Genomic DNA, 17,822 nt, shown 5'->3' with positions numbered 1-17,822 from the left:
GAAAGAGAATCTTTGAAAGAAAATCTCTCCATTCGAGCGGCTGTTCTTGGAAGAAAATCCACTTTGCTCGGTTTTCCTCCAGTTGCTTGGCTGGGTGGGGGGGTAAGACTACCATTCCCAGGAAAGGTTGCAAGACCAATCGAGTGCTCTTCACATGAAATTTGTCTCATGTGTTTCCACTCTCAGACACTGGAAAATGCTTTTTAGTGTTTGAGATCCTCGAGAGCTGCTACCAGACAGAGAAAAGACAAAACAAAGCTCTTAAATGTTTCACAGATGAAAACAGGGACACAGTTTTATTACCATGATATGAAAATGGGAAAGGGTGTTTGTTCTTCATGATGAGGCATATGTGAAGTGTAATTTATTGTGCCGCTGTGTGCGTGTGTGTATATTTTAATCTTTGGATGTTTTACAATTTATAGTTTTAAACTGTATGAATTATCTGATGTAATTTTAAATTTGTGTGCAAATTGTGATCCGCCCTAAGCCTGCTGGCGTGGGGAGGGCGGAATGTAAATCCAATAAAATAAAATAAATAATAGTCCTAAAGCAGGCTACTACTGATATTCAAAATACACTTGAGCTGCATATATGTGTGAAATGGCCAAGCTGTGCTTGGCATAGCCCCGTCGTATTCATGCAAGTATGTTCTAGAGAAGAGATTTACCCATTCCGCATTCTGAGATTTAGCTTCTAAAGGCCTGGTGTGGTGGGTCTGAATCCTGAAGAATGACAAATTTAGCAAGCCACACTAAAAATGTTAATGGTGTGCCAAAAAAACCCGGGGAAACCAATTTGACCAGGGAAGGGTTCCAGAAAATAAGACCCGTTCCTGGTCATTAGGGATGGATGGATCACCAATGGCCTGATTCAATATAAGACAGCTTTACGTTGTATGAAATACTTTATTTTTCCAAACTGCGAGCAAGTTTCAAGCACCATAAATCGAGAGCAACCAAGGCATAAATTCCAAAGCCAGCAGTTTTCAGAACATCAGTGCTTGAGTTATTCAGGTTCGCTCTGGCCAGCTCTGAACGATGGACCCTGCGTTCAGGCTCTTTTGGTGCCGGTCATAAATGGTTCTTTCACGGGTAAGACCGAGAGGAGTACATAGGTCCGTGCTCTGAAATACAGCCGTCTCCTGTAAAATTAACAAAGGACAGTTTGGGTTTCACTTAATCCAGGATTTACTTTGGCTCAGCCCCAGAAGATCACTGACCTAGGGCAGGGGTCAGGAATTTTTTTATAATCAAGAGGCCAAACTCGGTCAACACTCAGAGCAAAAGATCAAGGAAGAGTTACTACAAGAAAGTCTGCCTGATTCTCTTAGTGGGAGATGCCGGGGATTGAACTTGGGACCTTCTGCATGCCAAGAAGGTTCTCTATCACTTAGCTGTGGCCCATTCCCTTTGAACTTACACTGAATCAGACTATTGGTCCATCAAAGTTAGTATCTACTCAGACAGGCAGCATCTATCCAGGGTTGCAGGGACAGGTCTTTCGCATAATAAACCAGCACAAGAGTCCCAATGAGAAAGCTGTATGATGCACTTCAAGTCCTTCTTTGAGAGAGCCAGTTCTGGTAAGAAATGTAAGTGTGGCTGTTTCCACACGTGTTGGATAATGCACTTTCAATGCTCTTTAGCAATCGTTTGGAACTGGGTTTTCGTGGGTGAAACACAAGATCCACTTCTAAAGGATAACTAAAGTGCATTGAAAGTGCATTATTCAACGTGTGTGGAAACGGCCTCTCATCCTTGGTTAAAGCGCATGCCTTCCATGCAGAAGTCCCTGGTTGTCAATCCTGAACATCTCCAAGGAGTAAGTTTTAGAAAAAACTTTCCTGTTCCTTAGGGTGAAAATACATGTTACAGAGTACTCAAGTGAACCTCATTTCACATGTTCCCCCCCCCCCCAACTTTCCATGCACTCGCTCACACAGGGTCTCTCTCTCTACACAAAATATCTTACCTAGGGATGCTCAAGAGAACCTCATTTCACGTGTCTCCCTCCAACTTTCCATGCACTCGCTCGCACAGTCACCCTTCATTTTTCTCTGAGTGAATACTTTCACACGTTCAATATCAGTTCCTCCTCAACTGCTAAAAGTATCCCAATTTCCCCCACCCTCCACCTCCATTCATTGAAATGCAGATCTTGACGCGGTCTCGTACCTTAAAGAAATGCAAATTGACAGATCAAAGGAACCTACAGTACTTGTTCTCACAACGAAAACAGAGTTGAATTGGTGCCCTGTCCTCTGGAATCACTTCGACCGAACATAAAATCCTGCATTTGAATCTTCCCAGGTAATTCGCAACGTGTATTTTCACTCTGAGGCTCTGGACATGGCACTAAAGCCAAGACCCAAATAAGTAGAATTCATACAAGCATAACAGTTCATGTACAGTACTTTCCTCTTTTCTCGGGTGTAGACGTTAATTCCAAGAACGAATGCTCAGCCGCAGACAGAAATATAACAGGTGAGTAAATAGTTAAAAAGGACAAAATTTCACTTTTCCTTTTTTCTGTTCTCTTTACAGAAAAGCTGGGCGTTTGTTCTTGGAATTAACGTCGACACCTGAGAAAAGTGGAAAGTACTGAACATGATCTATTATGCTTGTATGAATTCTACTTATTTGGATCTTGGCTTTCTACAGAGAAATGTATGGTGGACATGTGTATATATTGCCATCTATTTATGAATGTTGATCTTAAATAATTATTAATAATTATATAGAATTCATTGGTCACCTTTCACCTAAATATATTCATATATTTACAATTGTATTTCTTTGGACCCCCACTGTGGTTCTCCACCAAGTTCTTTGGCTAGGGTCTCCGGGGGTGCCTCCGTTGTTTGCATGGTCACAGCACTAAGATAGATGGACTAATGGTTTGACTCGATGTAGGGCAGCTTCATACATTTAAAATTCAGAGGTTCTTTCACCTCACTTTTGATTGACTCTTGTCTAGGATTAAGGAGGTGGGTTTTTTAAGACGGATGGTTCTTGGCCAAGGTTGCCAACTCCAGGCTGGGAAAATCCTGGAGATTAGGGGATGGAACTGGTTTAGGATAACTGGTCTCTGTAATCCAGAGATCATTTATGTTCAGACCCAGTCACACCTTAAAGACCAACTAGATTTCCAGGGTAGGCACTTTCGAGAGGCAGAGCGCCCTTCATCAGAGATCAATTGTCATTCCAGGAGCACTCCAGTCCTCACCTGGAGGTTGGCAAGCCTATGTTGGGCTGATGTAGCAGCTGACCACTGAGGCAGCAAGGGAAAAAAAGCAACGAAACATCGCAACCTTTTAAATAAGAGTTGCAATATTATCAACAGATTCTGACAGTAAAGAAACTATTTTTATCATTTCCACCTTATATGATGAACAATTCAAGGGAAAATGGAGTCTTGCATATGAGGAGGCAAAAAAGGATTTAAGGTGTGCGCATCATATTAACAGATAACTCACCTTTTCATGGCGCATGCTTCACCAATAGACAACCGTTCTATTCTGGTTGATCTGCGCTATGATTTCATCGTATTTGGAGATCACAGCGTTGGCTTTCCTGGTTAGCTTGGTGAGGACATGGTACAAACCGGACACATGGTAATAAAAGAGTCCTTCAACGTTGATCTTCTCCTGGCTTTCCTCTTCTTTCAGCGTGGCGGTAATGCTGGGATTTTGGTCGTTGAGAGGTACCAAACCACTTTCTACCACCATCTTGATGGATTTGAGAAGAGTGAAATAGTGATACAGGTCTTTGTCAACTGAGTCCGTCTTGACTGCCTCGTCTTGCTCTTCCAGGGTGACTCCTTGGAGGAGGCTGGGGAACATCACGGTTTGCTCCATTTTACGGATGGTAGAGAAGTACTCTTCCATGGCTGCGAGGAAGAAGTTTCTCGGGATCTGTCGCTTGCTGGTTCTTCAAGGACCCAACAGGGCTCCAAAACAAGCTAGCTAGGTGGTTCAAGAGCAGTAACAACTGCCAGCTCCAGAGATGACGATTTATAGAGCAAGATGGGTTATCGGTCAGTCTTGCAAAGCGTGACTGGGTTCAGTCCAGCTAAAAAGATGACAATTTTCCATCTGCTGGAATCAGTTCCATTTGTGCAATTGGTTACTTGATCATTGGAATATGATTTTATTTACAGACTGGATTTCAGCACTGGTCCTTTCACCTAGCCTGAGATACTTACCTGCTCGATCATGTCTTTCCGCTGACCCAATCATAACAAAGCAGGGCGGAGGTGGAAAAAACCATCCTGAGTCATCGAGGCTGGGCATTGAATGCAAGTCTCCAAACCACTTTTGGCAGGCAGCGTTTCTGGACTCTGAGCATCTGAGGTGAGGCTGCAAACGCCGTGCCAAAGAACAAACAGCCAGAGATTCTCCTCCGTTTGCGAAATTGGTCCGTGTCACAATTTGGCTGAGGATCCAGAAGCATCTATTTGAAATCCAGTCTGTAAATAAAGTCATATTGCAACGATCAACCAGATACGGCAGATCAACCAGACTAGTGTTGAAAACCAGTCTGGTTGATCAACCAGATCAACCAGAATAGAACTGTTGTCTATTGGTGAAGCATGCGCCATGAAAAGGTGAGTTATCTGTTAATATGATGCGCACACCTTGAATCTGTTTTTGCCTCCCCATATGCAAGACTCCATTTTCCCTTGAACTGTTCATCATATAAGGTGGCAATGATAAAAATAGTTTCTTTACTGTCAGAATCTGTTGATAATATTGCAACGCTTATTTAAAAGGTTGGAACGTTTCGTTGCTTTTTTTCCTTGCTGCCTCAGTGGTCAGCTGCTACATCAGCCCAACATAGGCTTGCCAACCTCCAGGTGAGGACTGGCGTTCTCCTGGAATGACAATTGATCTCTGATGAAGGGCGCTCTGCCTCTCGAAAGTGCCTACCCTGGAAATCTAGTTGGTCTTTAAGGTGCGACTGGGTCTGAACATAAATGATCTCTGGATTACAGAGACCAGTTATCCTGAACCAGTTCCATCCCCTAATCTCCAGGAATTTCCCAGCCTGGAGTTGGCAACCTTGGGCCAACACCGTCCGTCTTAAAAAACCCACCTCCTTACTCCAAGACAAGAGTCAATCAAAAGTGAGGTGAAAGAACCTCAGAGTTTTAAATGTATGAAGCTGCCCTACATCGAGTCAAACAATTAGTCCATCTGTCTTAGTACCATGTGACCACACAAACAACAGAGGCACCCCTAGCCAAAGAACTTGGTGGAGAACCACATTGGGGGTCCAAAGAAATACAATTATAAACACATGAATATATTTAGGTGAAAAGTGACCAGTGCATTCTATATAATTATTAATAATTATTTAAGATCAACATTCATAGATGGCAGTAAATACTCATGTCCACAATACATTTCTCTGTAGAAAGCCAAGACCCAAATAAGTAGAATTCATACTAGCATAATAGTTCATGTACAGTACTTTCCTCTTTTCTCAGGTGTAGACGTTAATTTCCAGAACGAATGCTCAGCCACAGACAGAAATATAACAGGTGAGTAAATAGTTAAATAGGTCAAAATTTCACTTTTCCTTTTTTCTGTTGTCTTTACAGAGAAGCTGAGCATTCGTGCTTGGAATTAATGTCTACACCTGAGAAAAGAGGAAAGTACTGTACATGAACTATTATGCTTGTATGAATTCTTGTATGAATGCCCGTCTGGCATTTCACAGCCCCTTCACACAGTTCAGGTGTAGAGCAAAGCCTTTGCCCTGCCACCAGCTCTGTCTTTTTAAACTACCCTTCCCAGCTATCATTGCCTCTCCCTACACGTGTTTCTTCAGGGTGAAATCTGAGGGCCAAGCTACACATGACGAATGACACTTGAACGGCAAGTGGATTGAGTGGAGGGCAAGTGAACAGGGAGAAATACACTTGCTGTTCAAGTGTCATTCGTCACTTGTAGCTTGGCCCTGAGCTGCCATCTTGTGGTCGAATGAAGAAACTCATCCAAGAAAATCAGGAGAAAAATGTAGAAGAAATTCAGCCTATGAATAAACTTAAAGGATTCTCATTCTAAGTTGTTTTTAAAGGCTCTGCTAGGCAGTTTTATTTTAAAATGCTTCTGGTAGTGAAGGAATGAATCTCTACAGTTGCTGTAATCTGAAAAGAAAGTGAACACAGTTCATTTTCAGACTGTAGGTTATTTCACACCTAGGTTTTAGATTTATAATGGCCGTAATTACTAGCTTTGGAAACCGTCTCAAGTGGCTGTTGACGGCAGGAGAAAAGTGTTATAATTAAAATTAAACTCGTAAAATGTTTAACTGGACGGTGGATTGCTAAGCGTTTGGCAAATAGATGCTTCTGGATCCTCAGCCAAATTGTGACATGGAACAATTTCACAAACTGAGGAGAATCTCTGGCTGTTTGTTCTTTGGCACGGCGTCTGCAGCCTCACCTCAGATGCTCAGAGTCCAGAAGTGCTGCTTGCCAAAAGTGGTTTGGAGACTTGCATTCAGTGCCCGGCCTTGATGACTCAGGATGGCTTTTTCCACCTCCGCCCTGCTTTGTTATGATTGGGTCAGCGGAAAGACATGATCGAGCAGGTAAGTAGCTCAGGCGAGGTGGAAGGACCAGTGCTGAAATCCAGTCTGTAAAATAACCAGTTTGTGAAATTGGTTTGTGTCACAATTTGGCCGAGGATCCAGAAGCATCTGTTTGCCAAACGCTTAGCAATCCACCGTCCAGTTAAACATTTTACGTGTTTAATTTTAATTAAAACACTTCTCTCCTGCCGTCAACAGCCACTTGAGACGGTTTCCAAAGCTCGTAATTACGGCCATGATAAATCTAAAACCTAGGCGTGAAATAATCGACAGACCGAAAACGAACTGTGTACACTTCCTTTTCAGATTACAGCAACTGTCCAGATTCATCCGTTCACTACCAGAAGCATTTTAAAATAAAACTGCCTAGCAAAGCCTTTAGAAACAACTTAGAATTAAAACGCTTTAAGTTTATTTATGGGCTGGGCTGTACTAGATGTAGAGTTGCCAACTTCCTGGTGGGGACTGGAGATCTCCCGGAATGACAACTGATCTCCAGGCTACAAAGATCAGTTCCCCTGGAGAAAATGGCTGCTTTGGAGGGTGGACTCTATGGCATTATAACTTGCTTGGCTCCAACCCTTTCTCAAACCTTCCTCAGGCTCCACCTCCCAAATCTCCAGGTATTTCCCAACCCAGAGGTGGCAACCCTCTGTTCAGCATAGTCTGGTAATGGTGGGGGGGTCTCCTCTGAACACTGACAAGAGGATGAAGAAACAATTTCACATGGAGGGCAAAAGCTAGGGTTGCCAACTCTGGGGCGGGAAATTCTTGTATATTTGGGGGTGGAGCTTGGGGAAAGGAAGGCGCTCAGCCTCACACTCCACCCTCTAAAGGTGCTGTTTTGTCCAAGAGAACCAATGGCTGCAGTTTGGAGCTCGGTCATAACTCCAGGCCACACCTGGAGGTTGGCAACGCTAGCAGAAGTGTCCCGAATGCCTGCTATATCACACATGAACTATCGATATTACACCAGTTCTTACCTAGTTGCCTGGTTGCTTCCAGGAACGTTCAAGGTGCTAGTGTTAACATTTAAAGCGGAATATCGCTCCTATGTATTCCCGCCCAATCTTCCTCACAGAACCCGCCCCCCTCCACTTTCAAAGATGAGGAAGGTAGTCGCTTAGAATAGGGCCTTCTTAGTGACGGCACCCTGAATCTTTCCTCCTTTTGCCTAGCTCTAATGATCTTTAGATGTCAGACTAAGACAGACCTTTTATTTCAACGTTAAAAATTAGGGGATAGCTCTTTTTCTGATGGTACATCCTTCAGTGCTGGTTTGGGGGTGTTTTGTTTCTGTTCTTAATATCTGTGGTTAGTTGGTTTTAGGTTTGGTCTTGCTTTTGTTTTTAACGGTTTTATGAATGGGTATTTTTCATTTTTTTAAAAATGGGGTGGAGTGGTTAGAGTGTTAGACGACATCAGGGGACACCCAGGTTCAAATCTCTTATTGCCTGGAAAGTAGCTATTTTCTTTCAGTCCAACCTATTTCTGAGGGATGGATTGTTATAAGGATAAAATGGAAACAGGGGAAAACCTGTATGCTGCCCTGAGTTCCTTGGATTAAAAATGTCTGAAATAAATAAATAAATAAATAAATAGATAAATGCTGCTGTCAATAGGGTTGCTAGGGCCCCTCAACCTCCCAGAGGGTGATTGGGGCCTGGCACTTACCTCTGGTATGTGTTGGGGGGGGGGTGCTCGCATGAAGTGCGCATTCCCCCGCAAGCATGATGATGTCATTTCCGGGAAGTGATGTCATCACGTGGCCCCTGGAAGCACACCCATGCTCCTCAGGGGCTCGGATTTGGGCCACTGTGGAGCGTGGGAGCACTCCTGCCCTCCACAGTGGCCCAAAATGCCCCCGTTTCAGCCCAAATCGGGCTTGTTTCGGGCCCATTTTGGCCCGGATTGGGGGTGCTGCAGAGTGTGGGAGCGCTCCCATGCTCCACAGTGGCCACACCAAAATGGGCCTGAAATGAGCCTGATTTGGGCCAAAATGGGCATGTTTTGTTCCGCTATGGAGGGCAGAAGCGCTACTGAGCTCTGCAGGAGCCCCAATCCGGGCCAAAATGGGCCTGATCCAGGCAGCTGCTGTGCATGGGAACACGCAGCACTGCAGGGGAGCACGCATGGAAGGTGCATGCCCCGCCCCGCTGGTCAGGTAAGTGGGGGCGGGGGTTGGGGGTGGGGGTGGACATCCCTAGCTGTCAATCACCTTGGCTATGGTGATGACCATGGCAGGGCCTGTAAAATGGAGCTGTTCTGCCAGGCCTTTGGCCGAGGTGATTCATCCCTTCTGACTGCCCGGATCCGTCCACCCCTGCCCTGGATATGATTTTAATCTGTCAGCTGCAACTGATAACAAACACCTTTTTATTTTGTGACTGTTGATATTGATGGTTTTATTGTTTTAATGTAAATTATACATCTATTTTTAATGTTGTGAGCTGCCCCGAACCTGCTTGTGGGGAGGGTGGGGTATAATTATAATAAATGAAATGAATGGACGTGGGATATAAACAATGAACAAACTAATATGACGTTCAGAGGAGACAAAGCTATCCAGGGAAACTAATGTTTGGGTCAGTCATAATTTTACTAGAATTCCAAACCCAACTTGGAGGTCAGCAGCCCTAGCAGAAGTGGTGGGTAGAATCCCATTTTATGATTGCCATCTTTCATCTAGGGACTGGAGATCTCCCAAAATTACAACTGATCACCAGACTGAAGAGATCAGATCCCCTGGAGAAAATGACAGCTTTGGAGGGGATAAACTATATAATATACCACAGATTCTAGGTGCCTTTGCTTCTCAAATTTCCCCTTACACGGCTACCACCCCCAAAGCTCCAGGGGTTCCCAAGCCAAAGTTGAAAGCCCTAACCCATATTGTAAAGACTTTCTTTTAATCTGTCAAAGTCTGTGGGGCTCGTTCTCTTTTCCACTGTTCTTCATGCAGCCTTCAAATGATGCATTTAGCTAACTCAAGCTGGTTTCCTGGCATAAAAATGAAAGAAAGAAAGAAAGAAAGAAAGAAAGAAAGAAAGAAAGAAAGAAAGAAAGAAAGAAAGAAAGAAAGAAAGAAAGAAAGAAAGAAAGAAAGAAAGAAAGAAAGAAAGACAGACAGACAGACAGACAGACAGACAGACAGAGACAGACAGACTAAGGCTAGCGCCTTGTTCCTGTACTAGGGTTGCCAGCTCCAACTTGGGAAATTCCTGGAGATCTGGAGGTGAAACCTAGAGAAACCCGGAGAAAGTGGGGTTTGGGGAATGAAAGGACCTTGGCATGGCATAATTCCATAGAGTCCACCCCCCAAAGTAGCTATTTTCTCCAGGTGAACTGATCTCTGTGGCCTGGAGACCAGTTGTAATTCCGGGAGATCTCCAGCCACTTCCGGGAGGCTGGCAACCCTATCCTGCACAGCTACATTTTAAAACACATATTCCCCTTTCAATCTCTACCCAAGGTCTGCCAGATTCTAGTCTGACAAACCACTGCTTGACAAAAACCATGGTTTCATTTGATTTGGCCCTGATTGTCAGTAAAGTTTTCTGGCCCTGAAAATTTGCACATGGCCTAGCTCTTTCGGTGGCGAGAGTGAATTCAAGAATGCTTACCCTACACCATTAGGAAACCTATGGCCAGAACGAGGCGCACAGTTGGATTTTTCCTTCACAGAGTTCATGGATTTCATGCTCCAAGGTTCCTCTGCATATGGGAAAAGGGTTTGCTTAAAACTGTAAGGCAGTTGCATCAGCATCTCTTCTCATGCTCCGCTCAGTTTGTCTAATATCGATCGGTGGCTAAAGAGCACGGCCTTGCTTGGTGCTGGAACGAGGACACAGTCCAGTTCTATTCTGAGACAATTCAGTTCTGTACATAGTTACATCATTGACCTCCAGTCTTGCAGGGAAAAGGTTTCCATTTGATCAAAAGAGGAGGAATGCCTCTAACTGGCACGGAACCATCCCAATCACGCTCTCTGTGAGTGACACCCATCTGGTCTTGCCGCTTAAATTGCCACCAGAGCAGATGGATGTTATGAGAGCTCACAGCCACCAGCTCCTGCCTGCCGTTTGGGTCCTCCAGAAACCAGCACCAAGCCACCCCAAAGACTCTCTTTGCTGCCATGGAAGGGTACTTCTCCGCCGTCCGCAAGATGGAGCAAACAGTGCTGTTCCCCAGCCTCCTCCGAGGGGTCTCCTTGGACGAGCACGACTCTGGATTGGAAGTGGACCTGGGTGAGAAAGACCTGTATGCATATTACACGCTGCTCAAAGCCATCAAGCAGACGGCAGAGGGAGGCCTCTTGTCTCTTGACACCCAGAAGTCGCCCGTCGTTCCCGGTCTGAAAGAACAGGAGGACAAAGGAGAAGCCGATCTGGAAGGACTCTTTCACTATCACGTCTCGGGCTTCTACCGTGTTCTCACGCGGCTCACCGAGAGGGCCAAGACCGTGACCTCCAGATACAATCAGATCATGGGGCAGATCAACCACAGTGAAATATCTCTCCGCTGGTGAGAAACTGGAAAGGTGAGCAATGGTCAAACTGGCCTCTCTCAAAGAATCCTTCTTCCGTCCTTCCCTTCTCCCTACCTGCTCAGGTTCTTGGCAACCCTTTTCACTGATAGAAAATAGGATTTAACCCCTCGAAAAAATTATTCTGTCCTCTGCCAGAGGAGGAGCAAAGAACATTCTATCGGGATAAATGATCTGGAGATTTCCCCCAACCTCCCCCTTCAGGAGTTCATATGCTCTCGGGTGGTTGAGCATGCTAACTTTATCTTCCCTCACTTTTATTTTTCCTTGAACTTTCTCTCAGCCGCTCTCGACACTCCATGCCTCCTGAGCATGCTTATTCCCCGTCAGGCTATTTTACAATATCATGCACCTGGATAATTCCCCAAGAAAATACAAACTCCTTCCTTGTCCATAGGGTGGCCTGGCTTTGCTGTTTCCGTGACTGACATGAGCCATCAAGTTTGCTTTTTGATATATCACAATGGAGGCCCGAGAAGAGTTAGAAGCGGTGGGGGACAACTTCCCCCACTCCTAGATTCTATGGTTTAAGCCGTATTTTTCTGCATACATGGGGAATATCCAGAGTCAGCTTCGGGACTCAAGCAAAATACGTAATTGGCTCTTTGAAAAAATGGCCCTCCGTGATATTGGTCTGGTTTGACAATCTAAATTCTCCTGTGATATCCTCGGATTAAGAAAAATAAGTTCTTCTTGTGCTATTTAGCCGACCTTTCTGATGGAACTTTAAGAAAGGTTTTTACTCGTGCTCATTTCCAAACTATGCCAACTATACAGGGCACAGTCCAAAAAATACCAGTGGAACAACGCCTCTGCCCATGTGGTCTTAACCAGGGGGAAGACATTGTGCTCTGTGTTTTACATTGCTCCTTCTCTTCGTCAGATGCATCTGACGAAGAGAACTTGATTCTCGAGAGCTTATGCTACAATAAAATTGGTTAGTCTTAAAGGTGCTACTGGACTCTTTTTGATTTTGCTACTACAGACTAACACGGCTAACTCCTCTGCATCTATTGCTCCTTCTGTGAGTCCATCCGGAATAAACTACTGAACCGATTTCTCGTTAACTTTTCTGGCTCTGGTGTGGAACGTATAGGATATATTCCATGTATATTTATGTATATTTGGATCTTATAGGATATATAGGATATATTTCATGTATAGTTGTGTGTATTTGGATCTTATAGGCTATATGGCATATATTTCATGTATAGTTGTGTATATTTGGATCTTATAGGATATATAGGATATATTCCATGTATATTTGTGTGTATTTGGATCTTACAGGATATATAGGATATATTCTGTGTACAGTTCTATGTATTTGGATCTTATAGGAACAGTATAAATAGAAATACTTACACACTTTGTATTTAATTATTTATTAGAGCACTGGTCACTTTAAGATTTACTATTTATATAAATTAAAATTGATAAATTATTTTCCTAACTTGAGTCAAGGTATTCATAACTTTTCCCTCCAGTTGTGGTTTTCCCACTCATTGGTTCAGAACATACGGGGAACATCCTTTTTTTGTTTTGCTCTTTTGTCAAGCTGCTTCTGACATGACTAGAGCCATGTATACGATGTGGAAATTCATGTCTTTCTCTCATCTTTTATTTTGTAGGGCCACTGGAGCTGCTCTCATCGGGTGTCTCCTCAAATGGATTCATTGAAGGAATTGTTTAACCGGCTGACACCTAGATGACTGGATCACCCGCCAGCCAAACGGGGTTGCGTTAACAGCAACCAGATCTGAAGAACATTTCAAACACTTCAGTGAATTTAAAAAAAGCTCCCACTTGAGAGCTTCAGTTTTCCTTCCGATGTTACTGTTGCCTGACAAGCACTTGTAATTTATAAAAGTATTAAACTTTTTGTACTTGCAAGTATATTATTGGCAGTGGGTGATGATGAGCCCTGCGAACTAATAAAATATTTTGTTTTTCTTAAGGAATGGTTCATATTTGTTAGTGCTGATGATAATAACTATTTTTTACTAATAATATGGGGTGCTAAAACATAACCCGAAGAAGCCATGGGATGCAATCTGAAGCATAGATACTACTCTTCTAAGCAGAAAAGAGCAAGAGTCCAGTAGCACCTATAAGACTAAGAAAATTTGAGGTAGGGGATGAGCTTTCGTGAGTCACAGCTCACTTCTTCAGAACAGTCTTACAGGTGCTACAGGTCTCTTGCTCTTTTCTGCTGCTACAGACAGACTAACAGACTTCTACCACTCGTCTAAGGCCATTGATTTCACTCTTCTAAGCCCTTCACTTATTGATCCCATCTTCTAAGGAGTTCTGGCAGAGTACAGATGTTTCTCCCATCCCCAATTTCTCCTCACAACAACCCTGTCAGGGAGGTCAGATGGAAGCTGTTTCCACACACGTTGGATAATGCCTTCCCAATCCCCTTTAGAGATCATTTGGAACTGAATTTTTCCTGTGTGAAACAAAAAATCCACTTCCAAACGATTGCTAAAGTGCATTGAAAGTGCATTATCCAACGTGTGTGGAATCAGCCTGAGAGTGAATGCCTGGCCCAAGGCCATCCAGAAAGTTTAAGGGAAGATTGGGGACTTGAACTCACTTCTCTCTGAACCTAGTCCAACACACACTGGTAGAACTGTATAATTTCTTCATTAGTCAACACACCCTGGTAGAACGGTACATTTACTCATTTCTCCATCATGTTCTTCATATACCATAAAGTTGGCCAAGAACCACGCATATGGGTTAATGGCCAGGCAGTCGTTTGTCATGTGGCAACCAGAGTTTGGAACATGCTGGGAGAGCTTTGAGGGGCAGATCACATCCTTTGCATTGTACCACCTACATTCAGACTAGATCCTAAAGACCCGCTTAGTTTCCCCCTCTTGGAAAGTTCCAGAAAGAAGCTTAAATTAAAGCCAAAGAGGAGGGAGGACACGCCTGAATCTGGAGGGAAGGTTACAGATGGGAGTTAGGATTGCCAGCTCTGGGTTTGGTTGGGCAATTCTGGGAGGCCTGGGGAGGGCGAAGTTCGAGCTGGGGAGGGAGGGAACTCACCAGGGACTCCACCCTCCAAAGTTGCCCTTTTTCTTCGGGGGAACTCATCTTTCTTGTCTGGAGATCAGATATAACTCTGGGAGAACACCAGCCCCCACCTGGAGGTTGGCAACCCTAACGGGGGTTGGAGAAGTTGCTTGGGATAGATTTAGTAGCTGTGCTAGGATCACCTAGCTCCAATGGAGCAAATTCACCCACAGAATCATAGGGTTGGAAGGGACCTCCAGAGTCATCTAGTCCAACCCCCTGCACAATGCAGGAAATTCACAATTACATGTGCATCCATCCATTGATAGCTTGAAAAGCATTTCCTTAAACGCCTGCTTAAAGTTGCCAGCCACCTGTAAGGGGGGGGGGGATGTCCTGAACATTTAATGGAGGCTTAATGGGATGTTGATCCAGAGGAGTTAGCCAAGTTAGTCTGTGTTTGCAAAATCCAGTAGCACCTTTAAGACTAACCAACTTATTTGCAGCATCAGCTTTCGAGAACCACAGCTCTCTTCGTCAGATGCATGATGAAGAGAGCTGTGGTTCTGCATCTGACGAAGAGAGCTGTGGTTCTTGAAAGCTTATGCTCCAAATAAGTTGGTTAGTCTTAAAGGTGCTACTGGACTCTCTACTATGAATGGGATGTTATTTAGCTAGTGATAATTTCAGATAGATAGCCATGTAGGTCTGCAGTAGATCAGCAGGGGTTTGAGTCCAGCGGCGGCACCTTAGAGACCAACAAGATTTTCAGAGAATGGGGTTTTGAGATTCCAAGCTCCCTTCTTGAAAGTTCACACCCTGAAAATCTTGATGGGCTCTAAGGTGCCACTGGACTCCACACCTGCTGTTAACTGGTGATGTTATTGACCTCCATGCCATGAAAAGTTTCAACTGCCCATTTCTACACATTAAGCCTCTGATAAAGGCTTCCCCCTCCCTCCAGGTTGTGGTCACTCACACACACCCTTTCTGACCCTTGTGAGCTTCCATAGCAGAGTAGGGCTTCCAGCCTGGGTGTCTGACAATCTAACCACTATGCTATGCTCTCAACAATAATGCCAATTGCCACTTTGGGGTCAGGAAGCAATTTTACCCAGACCAGTTTGCCCAGGGATCCTGACAGTGTTTTGCCATCTTCTTGGGGTCACTGGGGGTGTGGGGGGGAGGTAGTTGTGTATTTCCTGCATTGTGCAGGGGGTTGGACTAGATGACTTTGGAGGTCCCTTTCAACCCTATGATTCTATGAGTCACAAATGTATTTCCTGTGCTCATATGACAATTTGGGAAGGGAATGATTGCTAAAGAGCAGCAGTAGCACAACTTCGCATCTGACGAAGAGAACTGTGATTCTCGAAAGCTTATGCTACAGTAAAGTTGGTTAGTCTTAAAGGTGCTACTGGACTCTTTTCGATTTCACAGTAGCACAACGCGTGTGTGCCTTCACAGTCAGCAGAAATATATACACAGCAAAGGAAAAGCACTGGGTTAAAAAGACATGAAACACAAGCAGTATCATTTGTGACATTTGTATGCAAAATTCTGAAGCATACCAGATAAGCGGTAGCTGGTGATAATCTAACCTGTTTATATTGAGCAATTTAATACCTGTTGTTCTAAAGAATTCCTGTAATTATTCCCTCTGAAGTGGTTAGAGTGTTGGACTAGAATTTGGGAGACCCAGGTTCGAATCCCCACTCTGCCATGGAAATTGCTTCCTGACCCCAAAGTGGTGATCGGCATTACTGTTGAGAGCATAGCATAGTGGTTAGATTGTCAGACACCCAGGCTGGAAGCCCTACTCTGCTATGGAAGCTCACAAGGGTCAGAAAGGGTGTGTGTGAGTGACCACAACCTGGAGGGAGGGGGAAGCCTTGAGCCAGTCACACCCTCTCAGCCTAACCTACCTCGCAGGGATGCTGTGAGGATAAAATTCCTCCTGCGAGGATGATAGAGGGATGAGGAAGAGGGAGGCTGATGTGTCCCCTTAGAGGAGGCATGTATTGGCTGGAATTTGTTGCAAGGCGGGAAAGGCCTTCCAAGAATCCTGCACCCATTTCTTCTCACCTTCTACACAAACACTGAAAGTGCAGCACTCTGTCCTGCAGCAGATACTCTTCCTTTAGCCAGAATAAACTTGGCTCCCAGGTCTGTGTCATAAATACCTACCAAAGCCACATATTTTTCCAGGAGGCTTGTGGGGCCACAATTTACCACAATTATTCTGGTAAACCCGACTTCTGCAGCTCAGTACACAGTGTGAAGAAGGCTTCATTGCCTCTGTTGTTCACAATTTCTTTCAATAAGCAGCCATAAGCAGCCATTACTGGAGCCAACCTTCCAAGCCTTAGTCTGTCAAATTTAGAACAGTGGGGGACCCACACTCACCTTGCACCCTCCAAACTTCCCGGCAGTTGCCAGAGGGACCTGGCACCCCTAACTGAGAAAGAGGAGCAAGAGACGGAATATAACCAACACTGTGGAGGTAGATGCCCACCAAAGCAACTTTATTTTGAGTTGAGTTGAGTACCGGGTGCAGTTCAAGGTTCTGGTGTTGACCTACAAAGCCCTATGAGGACTGGGGCCAGCATACCTTGGGGACCGCCTCTCCCCATATGTTCCCCGGAGGTCGCTTCGATCAGCCACTAAGCACTTGCTGATGGTCCCTGGCCCCAGGGAGGTCTGTCTGGCCTCTACCAGAGATAGGGCCTTTTTGGTCCTGGCTCCAACCTGGTGGAACTCTCTGTCTTAGGAAACTAGGGCCCAGTGGGATTTGTTATCTTTCCGCCGGGCATGCAAGACAGAGATGTTCCGCCAGGCATTTGGTGGGGGCTAGGCTGTCCTCTCGCCGGCCATACCACTGAAGACCCTCCACCACCCAAGCAGGATATCATAAGTGTGGCACAGGGCATGATGTAAAAGCCAAGCCCTGTGCCTAAAATGCTGTACTTTAATATTTATTCCGCCAATCGAGAAATTTTATTGTATATGGAATAGTGTTTTAATGTTTATTTATAATTTTTTTAAAAAGCTGTATGTTACAAATTGCATGCTGTTACACCGCCCTGAGCCCGTCTGACAGGGAGGATGGTCTAGAAATGCAATAAATTAATAATAATAACAACAACAATAAGAATTTTAATAATAAATAATAATTTTAAAATTAATTTTTAATCTTCAATGGCCAATAAGAAGCTATGTGAGGCAAGAGTGCCACCTGGTCCCACCCACTTTCTGAAAACACTTGGTAGGCACAGGCAAGGTGTTAGCAAGTACCAGGGCGCCCATGGGCACCACGTTGGGGACTCCTGGGCCGAATCCACACTACCGTTGTTCTTGCGGCAGTTATTCACTTCCGCAGCGCCATTCCTTCATCTGTTCACACGCATTGTCTCTGAAGCCGTCATTAATTCGGCATGGCGTCGCCACAGCCCATTGCACTTTCGCCACGGGTTATCTTTTGATGAATAACTGCCCTCCATTGAATTCCGAGCCTCTCTTGACCCGCCTCCCAATTAAGGAGTAATACTCCGCCTTTGTCCCCACCCCTTTTTAAAAAAAATAAAAGAGTACCATGTCGATATGGCGACATCTCATCATATTAATCTCATTTTTAAAAAGCGGGCAGACCTCAAATA

At 44.6% G+C, this 17,822-nt stretch overlaps 2 protein-coding genes across 3 annotated transcripts; one reads left to right on the top strand and one right to left on the bottom strand.

Moving 5' to 3' along the window:
- Window positions 1–920: 920 nt before the first annotated feature.
- LOC129326555 (thyroid hormone-inducible hepatic protein-like) lies at window positions 921–10,312 on the bottom strand. 2 transcript variants are annotated; one of them, XR_008596706.1, is made up of 2 exons: window positions 10,223–10,312; window positions 921–1,144 (listed from the first exon to the last, which is right to left on the bottom strand). XR_008596706.1 is itself a non-coding variant. In XM_054974772.1 (2 exons), the coding sequence occupies exon 1, from the start codon at window positions 3,887–3,889 to the stop codon at window positions 3,497–3,499; it is 393 nt and encodes a 130-aa protein (XP_054830747.1). In that variant the 5' UTR covers window positions 3,890–4,315; the 3' UTR covers window positions 921–1,144; window positions 3,479–3,496. The 2 variants fall into 2 exon arrangements, 1 of the variants encoding a protein (XP_054830747.1); XM_054974772.1 differs by lacking the exon at window positions 10,223–10,312 and adding an exon at window positions 3,479–4,315.
- A 324-nt stretch (window positions 10,313–10,636) lies between these two features.
- Window positions 10,637–13,099, top strand: LOC129326117 (mid1-interacting protein 1-B-like). Its single transcript, XM_054974257.1, has 2 exons — window positions 10,637–11,139; window positions 12,774–13,099. Exon 1 carries the CDS (start codon window positions 10,735–10,737, stop codon window positions 11,125–11,127), a length of 393 nt encoding a protein of 130 aa, XP_054830232.1. The 5' UTR covers window positions 10,637–10,734; the 3' UTR covers window positions 11,128–11,139; window positions 12,774–13,099.
- The last annotated feature ends 4,723 nt before the right edge of the window (window positions 13,100–17,822 follow it).

The sequence above is a fragment of the Eublepharis macularius genome, chromosome 3 (assembly GCF_028583425.1).
Source record: "Eublepharis macularius isolate TG4126 chromosome 3, MPM_Emac_v1.0, whole genome shotgun sequence".
In the NCBI taxonomy this organism is placed as follows: domain Eukaryota; kingdom Metazoa; phylum Chordata; class Lepidosauria; order Squamata; family Eublepharidae; genus Eublepharis; species Eublepharis macularius.
This window is presented reverse-complemented; position numbering and strand designations above follow the sequence as displayed.

Coding starts and splice junctions, on each gene's coding strand:
- LOC129326555 (XM_054974772.1), bottom strand. CDS start 3,889: ATGGAAGAGTACTTCTCTACCATCCGTAAAATGGAGCAAACCGTGATG.
- LOC129326117 (XM_054974257.1), top strand. CDS start 10,735: ATGGAAGGGTACTTCTCCGCCGTCCGCAAGATGGAGCAAACAGTGCTG.